The sequence below is a fragment of the Salvia hispanica genome, chromosome 3, assembly GCF_029641045.1.
Source record: "Salvia hispanica isolate PSC_SH4W2 chromosome 3, Shi_PSC_v1, whole genome shotgun sequence".
NCBI lineage: Eukaryota > Viridiplantae > Streptophyta > Magnoliopsida > Lamiales > Lamiaceae > Salvia > Salvia hispanica.
Window position 1 is genome coordinate 26,199,285 of NC_142694.1, and position 15,677 is coordinate 26,214,961.

Genomic DNA, 15,677 nt, shown 5'->3' on the forward strand with positions numbered 1-15,677 from the left:
GATGTCACATTTCCATTTTTGGAAAAAGTTCTCTCTTCCATGAATATAAAAATTATATTTTTTCTCTCCATTTAACACACAAAACAAAATTTCCTAAAATCCCGTGCCATTTTTAAAGTACGTCAACTTCTCTAGAACGGAGGGAGTAGTAATAATATTTTTTATGTTCCTTTTCGCTCATATATATCAGTAGACACGTACACAAAAAATATCTAGAGTCATCCAAAAATAAAGATTGATTGAATTGGGATTGTCAATTTGTCATACGGCAAATGATGAATGTGATTATTAATGAATAATAGTAATATACATTATTGATAAATGTCCATAACGTAGCGACAAGTCTACATTAGAATAATAAATAAGTACTCCTTGTCCTTACGCGATTCCACGAGAATAATCATATTTTCAATTTATCCTATAATATGAATCATATTTAACTTTTATCAGAAGTGTTATATTCACCAACTTATTCCATTCATATTTTATTATAAAACTAATATATATAAGTAGAGTTCATATTCCACTAACTTATTCAACTTATTTTTCTTTTATATTTCTTAAAATTCGTACCATAATTCATATTTCGAGACAGAGGGAATATCATATCGATAAATGTCTAAAAAAGAGTCATTTGTAGAGTGACAAAAGAAGTGCATATAGAACCAAAATCAAAACAAAGAGAGAAAAAAATGGCAACATATAGAATAAGATGGAAGTAATTGATCTACATATCAATAGGATGAACAAACAAAGCAATAATGTGGGGCTTGAGAACCTTCTCAGGTTGAGTGTATCCATCTTCGTTGCCTTTGTAAGTAACATCAATGATGCGTTCAAGATTCAGAATCCGCATCAAAACATCTCTCGAATATGGAGATGGCCTCATACACTCCTCATTTATATCCTTCCATGCATCCGTTGCTATTTCGAAGAATTTAGCCACTGCTTCTTCTATTGTGGCGCCATTGTCCCTCATGTACGATTCTATGCCGGTGGCACTCTGTCCTCTTTCTTTTTCAACCTCATAAGTAGCTATGTCATCAATGACTCGACATATGAGTAGCCCTGCCACAAGCATTTTAGGCTTCTCGCTTAGCCATTCCAAGTCTTCCTTGGTGGCAGATTCGTCCCCCAACAATGCCGTCGTTGTGTGGTAACAATAAGTGCAGGTAATGAGGGCATTCTTTAAATACTCCTCAAAAGGTGGTAAATATCCTTGTATGAACCACTTGGCCTCAACATGGTAGCTTCTCACCAATTCTTTGAGCTATTTTAAAAATATAAATAATAATATGAGTTTATATAAATTCATACCATATCTTAAAAGTGTATAAAGGAATTATTTATGCTTGGACACGTACAGATTCTATGGCATAGTGTGCGGCGTAGGATCTTCCTTCCCTAGCCAATTCTTCTTCAAATTGCTCATAGAGTTCCAAAAGAGCTTTATAGAATGGCTTCACATACTCAGGTAGTTTATCCATTTCTTCAATGTTCCACCTGATTAATAGAGTAATTGATCATGTTGTGATCCCATCCTAGTCAAGAGCTAGAACAAAGTGTAATTAAGTTTAAGTCTACTATACCTCTCTATTGCCTCAGTAAAAATGTCGAGTTCTTCGATGACACCATAAGCATCATATGTGTCATCTATGATTGAGGTCATGGCGATAGTTTTAGTGAGCATGACACGAGCACGAGAATATTTTGGCTCATGGTATACTCCCATAGCCCAAAAGAAGCACTCCACCACTCTATCTCTTGCATATGGAAGTTTGGAGACTAGGTCCAATTCTTTCCACCACCTACACATTAACACATATATATGCATGTACAACATCAATATTAATTAGTTGTGGTATAATTAAAGTATAGGTAATCAAGGCTTGAATCATACTATATGTTACCTTGAGACTTCATGGAGTTCCTCCTTATGTATCATTTGCAAAAGATTATAGTCCAATTTAGCAAACCTCAAGAGAGATTCATCCTTATGTTGATATTCTTCATAGATGGAGATAAAGTTACGAGCTTCGATTCTTGGATTTGAGTAGTGCAAAGGTTGAATTAGAGCATGCACAACTTGTTCGCTAAGAGGAGATTCAAGGTGTGGCGCTATGGACTTGAGAGTGGCAGTAGCAAATTCAAGCGCATCGTCCAGTGTAGTTTCTCCACGTGTTCTCAAGTACGAGGCTTCATACAGACTTAGCAAACCTTTTCCATCATTCCGAAGCCCTTCCAGGAATTTGCCATTCACATCGATCCATCTACCAAAAATGTCTGCTCCACCAACAATAGTACGTATATTAATTAGTATTTTGATATTTCCAGAGCTACGGAGCTGAGAGTAAAAACGATACGTACCAGAAGATATACGGTGGCCATGTTGCCTGAATAACCGGAAATGAAGTGCAACAGTGTACAAATCATAGGACCCATCACTATAATCTGTATTTAGATTGAAGAAATGGTGCAGTTTTTCTTCAATCTCCTTTTCAAAGTGATAAGAAATTCCAAGACGTTCAAGTGTGTCAATAAGGTTCATTGTTTCAACCAGATTGTTTTCAGCAGCTGTTATCATATCCAAAACGTCCTTTTTCAGCGCTTCAACTGCGTTCGAATGTTTCTGGGCAGCCTATATATATTTTTAAACATTAGTATACAAGAATGAATGTGAATAAATTAAATTAGAGTAAGAATGATAAAAGTACCATAGCACAAGAAGCGTGTATGATGAACTGATCGCCCCACAAGCTCGGGGAGAAATTGGCAACGGGTCGCTGGATTTCTGCTACTGATTGTGGTGGAGCCATTTGATTTAATTTGTGTGTATGTTATTAGTATTGCAAAGAAGTTGAAGCAGAAGGTGGTAGAGTGCAGTGGAAAATGAAGGAGTTGCCGAGCTCTATATATAATGGATTAATGGAATGATGGGTTAGAATTTTCAATTATGTGCAGCAGCCAACTTTGCCGATTGCATACTATACTTGTAAGAGTAAGTATACTAAATATGACTAATGGATTATTCTCTTTTTCAGTTGTTTGTTTTCCAGGAAAGAGCCATTTAATTTGCGAGCTCCAAAAATTGACCGCAATTATATATTGCATATTCACCTCAAATAGAATGGACTGGTCTAATTCAATAGACTGTAATTTCTGCCTCTATTAGTTTTCATTATCATGTTCCACACAAATTAAATGTTCTATCCTAGCAGCGGAAGGTGTGTTATACCCATAAATTTTTGACAAGTGGAAATATCCCTTTATCTCATAAAAATATGTGCAATTTTCATTTTGATCTATTCCAAATAAAATGTGCATTACATCAATTTATTTAAAACTTACCATTAAACACTATTAATACTCTCTCTGTCAAAAATTTATCATATAACACACCTACTGCAGAACATGATACAGGAATATTACTTTAATGTAACTATTCTTCTCCTCTTTTCTCTTACTTTATCAATTTTATCTTAATTTCCGTGCTATATCAATTGCCTATATTTTTGTGAGACGGAGAGAATATAATCCTACTTCAAACTAAGGGGGTGTTCGATTTGCAAGATTGTATCCGAAATTAAATTTGTAGTGTGTTTAGTTCATGAGATTCCACACCACAACCCAATCATAGATGGATAATCATGGGATAATTAGTCATAGCTTACCCCTTACGACTAAAATAATCTCACAACTCAATCCTAGATTGTATCTTGGTATTATATTATCTTGAAAACTGAACACCACCTAAATATATAAACAATGGAGAGATTCTAAATACTATAAAAACGCACTATTAAATTACTGTATGGAAAGTTTATGCACCTGCACCCATTTGTAGTATGTGTAGAACGTGCAGTGTATGTATTTTATTATTATGTATAGTGTGTGCAGTATGTGTGTTGACTGTTGTGTATATTTTATGAATGATGTGTATAGCGTGTGCTTTGAATAAAGTGTGTGTAGTATGTGTATTTTGTGTATTGTGTTTACAAATTTTTCAAATTTAATTTCATATCAACTATTTTATTTTGCTGAACATAGAATTTTTAATTTAGTTTGGATATAAATCTTTCAATTCAATTTCAGTTCTATGTATAAAACGGCCTAAAATTCCCAATGCATCATCTGGTAATTCATTTGGGCTAAATATTGAGCCACAAATTATCGGTTTCCTCGGCCCCGGCCCAAATTTGGTCAAGGAAACTCATATTAGCATTTTAATAATGAATTGTACTTTGAGTGTATGATTAATTTTTTTTGTACTAACCAAATATTTGGTCAAACAAACTCATCTTATTATGGATATGCTTGCATTTTATAAGTCAATTGTATTTGATTGAATTTCTATGTTATGGTTACACTTACATACGTATCTGTATAATTTTTATCAACATCCAAGTTCTAAATAAATTAGAGACTTCTCTACTTTCTGTATTTTGTTACTATTGTTGAGTCATTCTCAGTTATCTATTTAAATTTCACGTATTACTATCATTTTAAATAATACTAAGAAGGTGTCATTTTTACGAGATGTTTAGTTTTTAGGATTAGCCAAGATAGATAAACCTTTTATTATATATATTTAAATCTTAAAAATCTAAAATTGCATAATTTAAATCCTAAAAATTTAAAATAAAAGCGATAAAATTATAATTTATCAGACTGACTACTCAAACCGACTACTCGTATCCAAATTTTGCCCAAATATGTTCGATTAAATCTTCTTGTAGTTAGAGTTGGATGTGGGATAGGTATTTCGCATCAATGTTCTCTTTTCTATAATATCACCCAAATTATGGGTGAGATGTATAAAAAAATGGGAATGAATGAGATTTATAAATGATTAGGATGAATTAAAATTTGAAAAAAACCAGTTATATTTCAGGAAGTGAGTATTATTTTTATTTTGTTTTGAATTTTTATGAATTTTTAAAAATAAATTAATCGGATAAATCACGATGCCCGCTCGCGAGAGCGTCACACCCGTGGGCTGGGTGTGTAGTGCCATGCCATCGAATGAAACTCTCTATAGAAAGCATGTTCGTACCGCTGGCACGAGCATGCTTTTAACCGGAGCAACTGTTGCACATGATGTATTGAGGAGGCTATAGTGATGTCTCGATAATATAATCCCCGATCCTGGTAGTATATATATTAAAAGGAAATTATGACGTCAATAGTTATTACTCTGTAGTGTAGTATACACAATTTTGTCATATCTTTTGATATTTATGATACTAGTATTGAAATATCTTGGAGTAGTAGTGGCAGTGGTGGTGCAAAATGATGCAATCTCAACAAAGGCAACTTCTCCGCCTCTCTTCCGCCGCCAACTTTATCTTTCCCTCCCGTCCACCACCGCCACACCACCTCTATTTTTCCGCCAGAACTACCAACCACTACACTCTTTGCTCTGCCCAACTCTCGGAGGAAGTCACCGCCATCTCCTCCTCGCCTATCCACTCTATTCCTTCTCTCCTCTCTGCCTCCGGCGCCGACTCGTCTCTCCAGACCGCCGCCAGTCTTCTCATAACCGGCGCTTTCAGTCTCTTTCTCTTCCGCACTTTCCGCCGCCGCGCCAGACAACAAAGAGTAATACTCAATTCACAAACTCTGTTTTGTTTTCATTCAATTTGAATTTATAATTTTGAATTTGATTTTAAAAATACCAGAAATTGAGATCAGCGCTAGCGGCGCCGTCTCTAGAGTTGAAAGGCAAGAAGAAGAAGGCGCCGCCATCGGCAGATGAGACGCTTCTCGGCGGCTTAATAGCCGCTGCATTTGGAATATTACTTTACAAACTCACCACCTCCGTTGAACACACTCTCAACAGCCAACCTCTCTCCCCCAATTACTCGGTCACTCTCTCCTTCATCCTCTCTCATTATACAACCACAATTAATGTGTTTTCTCTATTTATTTTTAAATACTAGTATTGAATTGTTATGTTTTGCCATTTTTTCAGGTGCGCCAGATCACCATAACCATTAGGTAATTTGCATATTTCAAAAAAATTTCTTGAAATTAGAACGTGGAACTGTATCAGTTTGCATTACAAAACATATTAGTTGTCGACTCAATATTAGTTCGATGATTCATGAATAGTTTGCATTACAAAACATATTGGCTATTGACTCAATATTAGATCGATGGTTCATGAATAACAGTTTCCTAACTAAATATCAAAGAACTGATAGGATTTTTAGTTCTTAAGGTTCTCATTTTAAAGAAGTTTCCATTGGAACTACTCTGTATATCAATATGTTTATGGATGCGTATAGATAAAATTGAGGTTGTTGATGGGCAGGACGATAATAAATGGAATGTGCTACCTGGCTACGTTTGTGTTCGGTTTCAACTCCGTGGGGTTGTTTCTATACACGGGCCAACTCGCCATGAATCGTGATCGCGTCATTGAGGACAAACCAAATTTCAACTCTAGTGATCGAGATCAAACCTCAGACAACCAAAACAAAACTGATGGATTCTAGTTTACGAACGACCTCTTGTATTCTATCATTATACACACGAGTACGACAACATGTAGTACATACATACACACCAAGTAAAATACCATTAGATACATCATGTCTCTGTTATTTTTCTTGAACTTGTGATTGAATTAAGTGGTTGCAACTCCATGTAGTTTTTTGCTTCGGTAGCCCGATAATTGTTTTACTCGTGGAGAGAAAGTAATTTAATAACATTACTTTTGGTGAATCTACTCCCTCTATCCCTTAAAAATAGGACGTAATAAGTTTTGAAATAACACTAATTTAGTGCCCAATCAGTTTAGTAAGAGAGAGTATCAGATAAGATAGGGAAAGTAATATTATATAGTGTTAGTGCATTATGGAGTACAATATTTATATATATAAAGATTTTAATTTTAATATTATAAGCTGTAAATAAAATTATGTGTATGGATATGTTTTCCAAAAGTTTTTTATTTAAATTACATATTTTAGAGGATGAATCAAAATAGAAATACTTGCTACTGTATTTCGCAAAGACGTAAGAAGTATATAACCGTAATATAATTCACGTTGTCCCGTGAGACTATTTTTTTCGGTAAAATTTGTTGGTGAAAAAACACCGATTCTTCATAACATTATTTTTCGATAAATTTGGTGGTGAAAAACCCCGATTCTTCAGACATTATTTTATTGATAGACGTGAAATGACGTCATTTTCATTAATTTGCTTCATTGGTTTCTTTAATTAATTAAATAGGTATTGTTGATCTTTGAGTACATTTATTTTTTGAATATATAAAATAGGTTAATAGATTCAATATCTATTGGGCCTAGGACTATTGTTCGGACTAGAATATTACTTCCTCCATCCCAGATAATTTGGGACACTTTGACCTGACACGAATTTTAAGATATTTAATGGAAAGTGAGTTAAAAAAGTTGGTGGAATGTGAGTCCTACTTTTAAAGTATTAGTTTTATAATAAAATGTGAATAAGAATGAGTTAGTGGAATATGAGGTCCACTACCAAAAATGGTAAAAGTGAAGTGGGACAAATTATGTGGGACGGACCGAAATGGAATAATGGGATAAATTATCCGGGACGGAGGGAGTAACTTTGACATGAGGAATCCCATACCATTGCCATTGCGTTCCAATAAAATTTAATGGCAATGACTGCTTTTTTATTACTCGATTATTTTTAATTTTAATTTGTGTCACTGTAAATGACTGTGAAGTGTGATGTGTGAAGTGCTATTTCTTTTTTACTTAGGTAAGTAGGGAATTGCTAGAATGACAACGCCAGTTTTACTGACACTGTGCCACCAATCTTAAGCGTTAGATTTGGTGTGAGATTCTATTTTAAAGTGACATCTGGCAGTTTAGATTTATTATTAAAATGAATAAAAATATTGCTAAAGGCTATTTCTGGAATTCACATTTGCAGCGGTTTCTGCTGAAACGCAATTCATGGGATTTCTTCTTTCTCTCTTTCTTCTTTTTTCGACATTTATCACTGAAATCTTTTACAAAAATCGCCATAGCTATATTCAGTGTATGCCATTGTTTTAATCTTAAGCGCTATTTCCATTATCTTCTCTGAAATTTTTCCTTCAATATTCGCTCAATCTATGGAGAATGATGTTCCTGATGATATCCATTTCACTTATTTTGAAAACGGTAAGAGGCACTTTCCGTTTTTTACTTCAATTTAGGAGAGGGTACTCAATTTTTGTGTTACTTCTGTCTATGACCTATTTTGCAGAATGGTAAGAATTGTTTATACGTGTAAATGTGTTTGTAGATTTTGTTGGCTATCTATGTGATTAAACTTTATGTTATTGTGGAGTGTATTTTTTTTATACATGAACGCAAATTCATGACATTGATGTGTGAACTACCAAGTTTGCATCTTCGTAGTTGTAATCGGCAATGAATTAATTGTTGTCGCAAATTTCATTTTTGACAGATCGTGTAGCATCTCGCAAAGATTGGTGCGCTGTTATTAATATGCTGTGTTGCTTTCTGATGTTGATTCATTTGCATTGCTTAGTTGATAAAATATATTTGCTTTCTTAAATATGTTTTTTTGCTAAATGATTTGATAATTTTTTTTTTTGTTACGGTATCTCATATTGCTTGTTGTAAAACCATTTACTGTATTGCTTCTTTGTTTGAATGACAATGCTTGTATTATTAATTGACAAACAATTGCATAGACAAATTTACTGTATTGCTTCTTTGTTTGAATGATAATGCTTGTTGTGCTTTAATTCAATTGTGAGTTTGCCTCTCCATTTTGCTTGATGTAAAACCATTTGTTGCTTGGTTCTTTTGATGTTATTGCTTTTTTTTTTTATATCCTACGCAGCTGCTTGTGTCCCCGAGTGCCCTGACAAACTAAAACCATTCGTTGGCATGAAATTCAACACTTTGGACACCGGAATTGCTTTCTACGATGCTTATGCTCGTGAAGCTGGCTTCGACACCCGGAAACGTGGAATCAAATCTTCCCGTGAGTGTGTTACTTGGCAATATATTGTCTGCAACAGGCAAGGGTTGAAGAATGGGATTGAAATGGATCACATTCATGCTCGTGAAGGATTTATTACCAAGCGCAGAAGAACCTCTAAAAGATGTGACTGTAAGGCTAGAATCTCATTGAGGTACGTTGTGGTGGGTAATTTTGTTGGGTATACGGTGCATGAGTTTGTGGAGGAACACAATCATAGTATGATAGGTCTTCCTCATAGGCATTATATGCATTTAAATCGTAAGTTGAGTGAGGTACATAAGAAATTCATATGGGATTGCACGAAAGCAAACATTGGGCCATCCATGACCTTCAAGTTTCTAAAAGAATTTCTTGGGGGTTACGACACTGTGGGAATCACTGTTACTGAGCTTAGGAATGCTGTGCATAGTTTGAAAACATATGTTGAAGGGTCCGACGCACAGATGATGTTAGATGAAATGGCGAGGAGAAAGAAGGCATGTGATGGTTTCACTTATCACTACGAGCTTGGGTCCGAGAATGAGTTGAGAGCACTTTTCTGGTGCGACGCAATATCGAAGAAAAATTATCACATGTATGGTGATGTTGTCTCGTTCGACGCCACGTACAACACCAACAGGTATTGTCTTATTATGTATATTGCATAATTTTTTGTAAAATACTAGAATGCTTGACAAAGTTTATTACTTTGCTTATTAAAGATTTATATAGTGGTTAGCCCAATCTGATTATGTGTATGGCTTTTCGTAATATAACTTATAAGCAACAGATTGGATTTTTCGGACTGGGTTTTGTACATAGTACTTATAACAAATTGACAGGATACATTCCAATTTTCTGTTTGATTAAGTTTATGTATTTGCTTAGATTGCTTGGACGCTTTCAATTTGTTGCTTGTTAATGTTCATGGTTTTGCTAGGATTTACTTATAAGCAACTGCTTGGATATATGGGATTCGGGGTGTTAATATTGCTTAAGTTGCCTGTACACGCGAATGAGTACTTTTACTTTTATCAGTAGAATGTTAATGTACTTATAAACAAATGCTTGGTTACATTAATTTTAATGCTTGATTATGTTTATGCATTTGCTTGGTTGGCATTGCATTACTTTATTTTGCTCTCCAGTTTCATTAAATGCTTATTACTTTATTGTCTTATTATGTATATCACATTTGTTTTGGTAGAATACTAGAATGCTTGACAAAGTTTATTACTTTGCTTATTAAATATTTACATAGTGCTTAGCCCAATTTGCTTACTTCACAGGTATTGCATGATCTTCTGTCCGTTCACTGGGAAGGACAACCATGGTAAACCTGTAACATTTGGAGCTGCGTTGCTATCAGATGAGAGTACTGAAACATATTCGTGGTTGTTCCAGCATTTTGTAGAAACTATGGGAAAGGCACCTGCAATGATGGTGTCAGACCAAGATCGGGGGATGAGAGCCGCAATTCGGGACGTTTTGGTGGGTACAAGGCATAGATGGTGCATGTGGCACATCATGCTAAAGCTTACTGACAAAGTCCCAAGGAGATCGCTAGAAAATGAAGATTTGAAGAAAGAGATAAGTGCGTGTGTGTGGTCTGATGTATTAGAGCCAGTTGAATTTGAAGAGACGTGGATGGGGATAATGGAACGTTATGAGCTACTTGATGTGGAGTGGTTTGTAACAATGTTCCAGAATAGAAGGATATGGGTCCCTGCATTCTTTAGAGATTTTCCTATGGGGTCGCTGATTAGGACCACGTCTGTATCAGAGTGCGAGAATAGTTTTTACAAAACATTTACAAGGCCACGCTCAAATCTTGTGGAATTCCTTATGTGCTTCGATCACGCATTGGCTGCTCAGAGAAATTCCAGCTCTAAGTTGGATTATGTTGATTCAACAATCATCCCCCCATTTTCCACTAACCTGCTTCTGGAGAAACATGCTGCGTCAAAGTATACAGATCACATGTTTAAAAGAGTACAACAAGAGATAGTGGATGCATTACACCACTGTAGTACATATGGAGTGTGCAAAAATGATGTTTCAGAGATCTCCACTATAAAGGACTTGTACGGTAAATCATATGTGGTAACATATCTGATTAGCGAAGATTCTTATTCATGCTCATGCAAGTTGTTCGGAAGGGAGGGATTTCTTTGTTGCCATATATTTTTGGTTTTCAAGAATAGGTGTGTCAAGGTTATCCCTGACAAGTACTACAATGGGAGGTGGTTGAAGTCAAGTATATCCAAAACTGTGCAAGTGTGCGAAATTTCGGTTGATGCCAAGCAACTTGCACATAATAAAGCAGCAGATATTTTTTTTGGTTACATGCAAAAGTTTGATGTTGAAACCATTGAAGCATTTTCAGCTGCAATGCAGGATTTTGGGAAAAGAATAGAGATGAACTCAACAGTTTTGCGTTCTGTGGAGAAGAGGAAAACAGTTGATGATTTCTATTTCATTGGAAGACAAGATGTAGTAGAAGTTCATCCTCCAAAAGTGGTGAGGACGAGAGGTTCCTGCAGTGATTCGAGCAGCCGTATCATGTCGGCAAGAGAGAAGGCTATTACATTGCAAAGCAAGCCTAAGCGTAAGTGTGGGAAATGTGGAGAGGTGGGTCACCACGACGCTAGGAATTGTGGAAGAAAAAAACATTAAATGAGTCTATACTTCTACGGTGCCTTGTTACTACATTTAGCTGTGTTAACTCATTTTAATTACTATCCACTGTATTTTAGTTGCAGACCTTATTACCAATTGATGGGATATATTTATTTACTGTTTGGTTAAGTTTATGGATTTGTTTAGATTGCTTGGACACATTCAATTTATTGCTTGTTAATGTTTATGGTTTTGCTTGGATTTAATATAAGCAACTGCTTGCATATATAGCATGGCGTGTTAATATCGCTTTAGTTGCCGGTAGATTCAAATGAAAACTTTTGTTAGTAGAATGTTGTAGACAGTACTTATAACCAAATGCTTGGTTAAATTAAAATTAATGCTTTATTATGTTTATAGATTTGCTTGGTTGATATTGCAGTACTTAATTTTGCTTTCCTAACTAGTGTTCAAACATATTTTACTTTATTGCTTGTTAATGTTTATGGTTTTGCTTGGATTTACTGTACATATACAGGCTTTCATGTTAAGATCGATTTAGTTCCCGATGGATCCAAATGAATACTTTTGTTAGTAGAATGTTGTACAATGTACTTATAACCAAATGCTTGGTAACATTAAATTTAATGCTTGATTGTGTTTACGAATTTGCTTGGTTGGTATTGCATTAATTTATTTTGCTTTCCTAATTTCAACAGTTCGAACATTTTTCGACATAAAGTAAAACACAAAAATAAAAATAAAAACGAAATTTTAAAACAAAAAAACCCTTAAACCAAAACTAACTAATATTCAAAACAAATTCTAATCAGAACAAATAAATTGTCACTTTTCAAAACCAATGTAATTCATCATTCAAGGTTTTGGGAAATTTGCCACCATCTTTTCAACATCAACGGTTCCTTTACTTTGTGCCTCTTTCATGTGGCTTGTTGCTGTTCTCATCATGTAATCAATGACCTTGTTTTTGTTACTATAGATCATAGCTGTAACGAATTTCGCATGGAGCAATTGGAATGCCTTCGATGGCTTGTTGGTAAGGTCGCACTTCCAATCTTTAACCTTTGTCCCCATATACGTCTCCATATGGCGCATAGCATACACGCCTATATCTTCTGTAACTCCATTTATTTTCCACTTGAATTCCAGCACGTCAGTTGTAGCTTTTCTCAACATCCGCCCAAAGCTAACACACTTGCTTTCCTCCAACAGCTGTATAAACAAGTCCGACTGCAAGCAAGAAAAAAAAAGGTAAGCTACACACAAAATAAGGATAGCCTTTTTTCTTCTAATATATACACAGGGCGCTTACCAGATTTGCAATCACACTGCCATATCTATTTTCAAAAGGCCGTCCACTCTGTCTGTTGTCAAGTATGTACACTTTACTTCAAAAAGTCAAAACATACAACGTAGTATAAGTATGTCGCTGCAATTGGGAAGAAGACCTGACAATTAAAAATGTGGTGTCAATTTTTGCTTTATATCTAAACAAGTTTTGCATGTCGGTCTGTACGACATTGCCTACTTATGATTACCAACTATTTACCAGATTATATCGATCCCATTTGAAGTTTTCGATACACTTTATCTCAGCTTGAACACTGTCACGGAAGAATTTATATGCCTGCGCCTCATTCCAATTCGAATGCTGGCCTACAACAATATCTCTCTGCAACATTCAAACGTAAATACCAAACACGAATTTACAAACCAGAAGAAGGTGTACTATAATAGATACGTACGCAGGGGAAGGTACTCATAAACAGACGAGATGGTGACTCTGGGGATTTGTACTTTTCATTATGATATAAATAAGCACTCCATCCATTAACAACGGCTACATGAACCCGAGCATGAGGTAGCATAGAGAGCATTTGTGAATGCATTACTTGCATGCCATTAACGTTGTAAACAAGCCTTAACCTGTTGATCAATTAGAAAAAAAAAATATTGAAATCATGTGGGACCAAGCATATTCTCTCTTTAGAAGAAGCAACTAGTTATACATAAATAAGCAAAAATATAAAATGAAATTTAACCAAGCAAACAACAACATAGAACCAAGCACATAAAATGGCAAGCAACATATTCAGTAAAACGTAGCACTTAATCCTTTTCATTATTTTGTATGCTTCTGGACAACATTTCTGAAATAAAATGATTACTAAAGGTGTTCCCACCAAAGCATAAAAATCGGTTTAAAAAAATGACGCACATTCATACGAAAAATTTATTATCTCTACAGGAAGCAAATATGCAGCAATTACTAAGCAAACATAACGGTAAAACAAAGCAAGTAAAACTAAAATAATCATGCTCAATAATAAGTTCTATTCACAAAGTCTTCCTTTCAATCAAAAGAGTAATGAATTTTTAGGAAACATATCAACCATCTAAGAAAAAGGTAATCTTCGAAGTTTATGTGTTTCATTCCCATTCGTTATACATATATTATCAACGATATAGACTTACTTATCATCTTCCTTGGCAGTCATCAGCCAATAGTACACCTCCCTCTCATCGCTTGTAAGCTTGTACGACATCGTCAAGGCACGCACGTTGTATGGTGAGCACAGTGCTACACTAGCTTTTTGCTTACCCCGATCCCTCGTGTTGACAGATGGTGCTCCAATCTACATTCTCATTATCAAAGACACCAACACATTAGCACTTGTATTGTTGTGTAAACATTATTCACAAACTAGCTTACTAACCTTTATTCCTTTTTCAATCTCCTTCGCTGCCAAGGAGGCAAGATTTTTCGATGATGTAAAAGCAGTGTCGCTCGCAAAATCAGAATCATGTACAGTCTACAATATTTTTAAGTGAAGTGAGTTCATGTATAGTATATGACCAATGATGCACATAGTTATAAAGAACTCGTTTCTAGTAATTGAGGTGCATACCAGTTTTCTCTTTCCAGAACAGTCTGCCTTCTCGCTTGGTATGTCTTTTGATCCCTCCGAATAGCTTAGTGTCTTCGTTCTCTTTGTCGTTGTCTCGGCAACCTTCTCAGCAACGCGCTTATTTAAGGACACAGCAGCAGATTTCCCGGAGGTTGTTCGGCCTTCATCAGTTTTAGCAGTGCTTTCCTTCAATTCACCACCTGTGTACGGGAGATGGATTGAACCACCAGACTTGTTTGTAGGAGGCTCTTTTGTTTGTCCCATTTGTTGTGGCAACTGGTCTCGTTGATTGTTAACCGTCCTCTGTCAGTGTAGCCCCACATTTCAAAAAGTCAGTACACATATAATCAGTTGCCATGTGCAGGAACCACTTCAATTAAGCAAATATTTTGTAAACGGTAAGCAAGTTCCACACAGCACTCATGCGATTATTTTTAATGACAATTTTCAAATTGTTTTCAACAAGCAATCTGTATTAAGTCCCCAAGCAAGTAATGAACCTTAGCAGAGCAATGGTTTAATACAATAACAATGAGGCAGTTGGTGGTTCTACAACTACTCTCTATTTGTGTCAAACAACCATACAGACAGTCACTTGGAAATAACACAGACAAGGAATGTAGAGTACATACTGAATGATTTAACGACCGACCACAGCGAATGCACAAACACTAAACTGCCACGTGCGTATTAAGCAATACATTTACATAAATCTAGCAACTAAATAGGCTTTCTCAAGCAATTGGACATCTCACAAACATAACACACAGTTTATATTTCGTACCTCCACATCAAGGTCACCAGTAGCTCCCGTCGCATTTACATTTTCAACAACAGTATGATTTCCAGGTCGTTCAGCATACTAAATTTTCCAAAAAAAAAAAAATTAAAATGCTCGACATCGTTACAATTTTCAGTATTTTACGCAATAATATTGAAAGCACGTACCAGAGTGTTATTGGCATCACCAAACAGATCAAAGTTTGGCATAAAGTTGTCTAGAGCAACTTTCTTTTCATAAGCGATCATCATCTTCTCAATTGCCTCTATCCACTCTGGGTTGTCAATCTCTTCATCCTGGGCAGCTTGAGTCAATGTGGCGACGATCCCATCTTTATCCAATGTACCTTGTTGGGTAAGGCCTACCGAAGC

General features: G+C 35.5%; 3 protein-coding genes across 3 annotated transcripts; 2 read left to right on the top strand and 1 right to left on the bottom strand.

Moving 5' to 3' along the window:
* Positions 1–649: 649 nt before the first annotated feature.
* On the bottom strand, positions 650–2,825 carry LOC125216656 ((-)-5-epieremophilene synthase STPS3-like). The gene is made up of 6 exons (XM_048118409.2): positions 2,715–2,825; positions 2,368–2,638; positions 1,911–2,283; positions 1,590–1,808; positions 1,365–1,503; positions 650–1,270 (listed from the first exon to the last, which is right to left on the bottom strand). Exons 1-6 carry the CDS (start codon positions 2,814–2,816, stop codon positions 728–730), a joined length of 1,647 nt encoding a protein of 548 aa, XP_047974366.1. The 5' UTR covers positions 2,817–2,825; the 3' UTR covers positions 650–727.
* A 2,428-nt stretch (positions 2,826–5,253) lies between these two features.
* LOC125215590 (uncharacterized) lies at positions 5,254–6,647 on the top strand. The gene is made up of 4 exons (XM_048117048.2): positions 5,254–5,598; positions 5,679–5,864; positions 5,972–5,997; positions 6,314–6,647. Exons 1-4 carry the CDS (start codon positions 5,290–5,292, stop codon positions 6,495–6,497), a joined length of 705 nt encoding a protein of 234 aa, XP_047973005.1. The 5' UTR covers positions 5,254–5,289; the 3' UTR covers positions 6,498–6,647.
* Positions 6,648–8,113: 1,466 nt separating this feature from the next.
* On the top strand, positions 8,114–11,652 carry LOC148930453 (protein FAR1-RELATED SEQUENCE 5-like). Its single transcript, XM_089066478.1, has 3 exons — positions 8,114–8,162; positions 8,854–9,616; positions 10,266–11,652. The coding sequence occupies exons 1-3, from the start codon at positions 8,114–8,116 to the stop codon at positions 11,650–11,652; spliced, it is 2,199 nt and encodes a 732-aa protein (XP_088922604.1).
* The last annotated feature ends 4,025 nt before the right edge of the window (positions 11,653–15,677 follow it).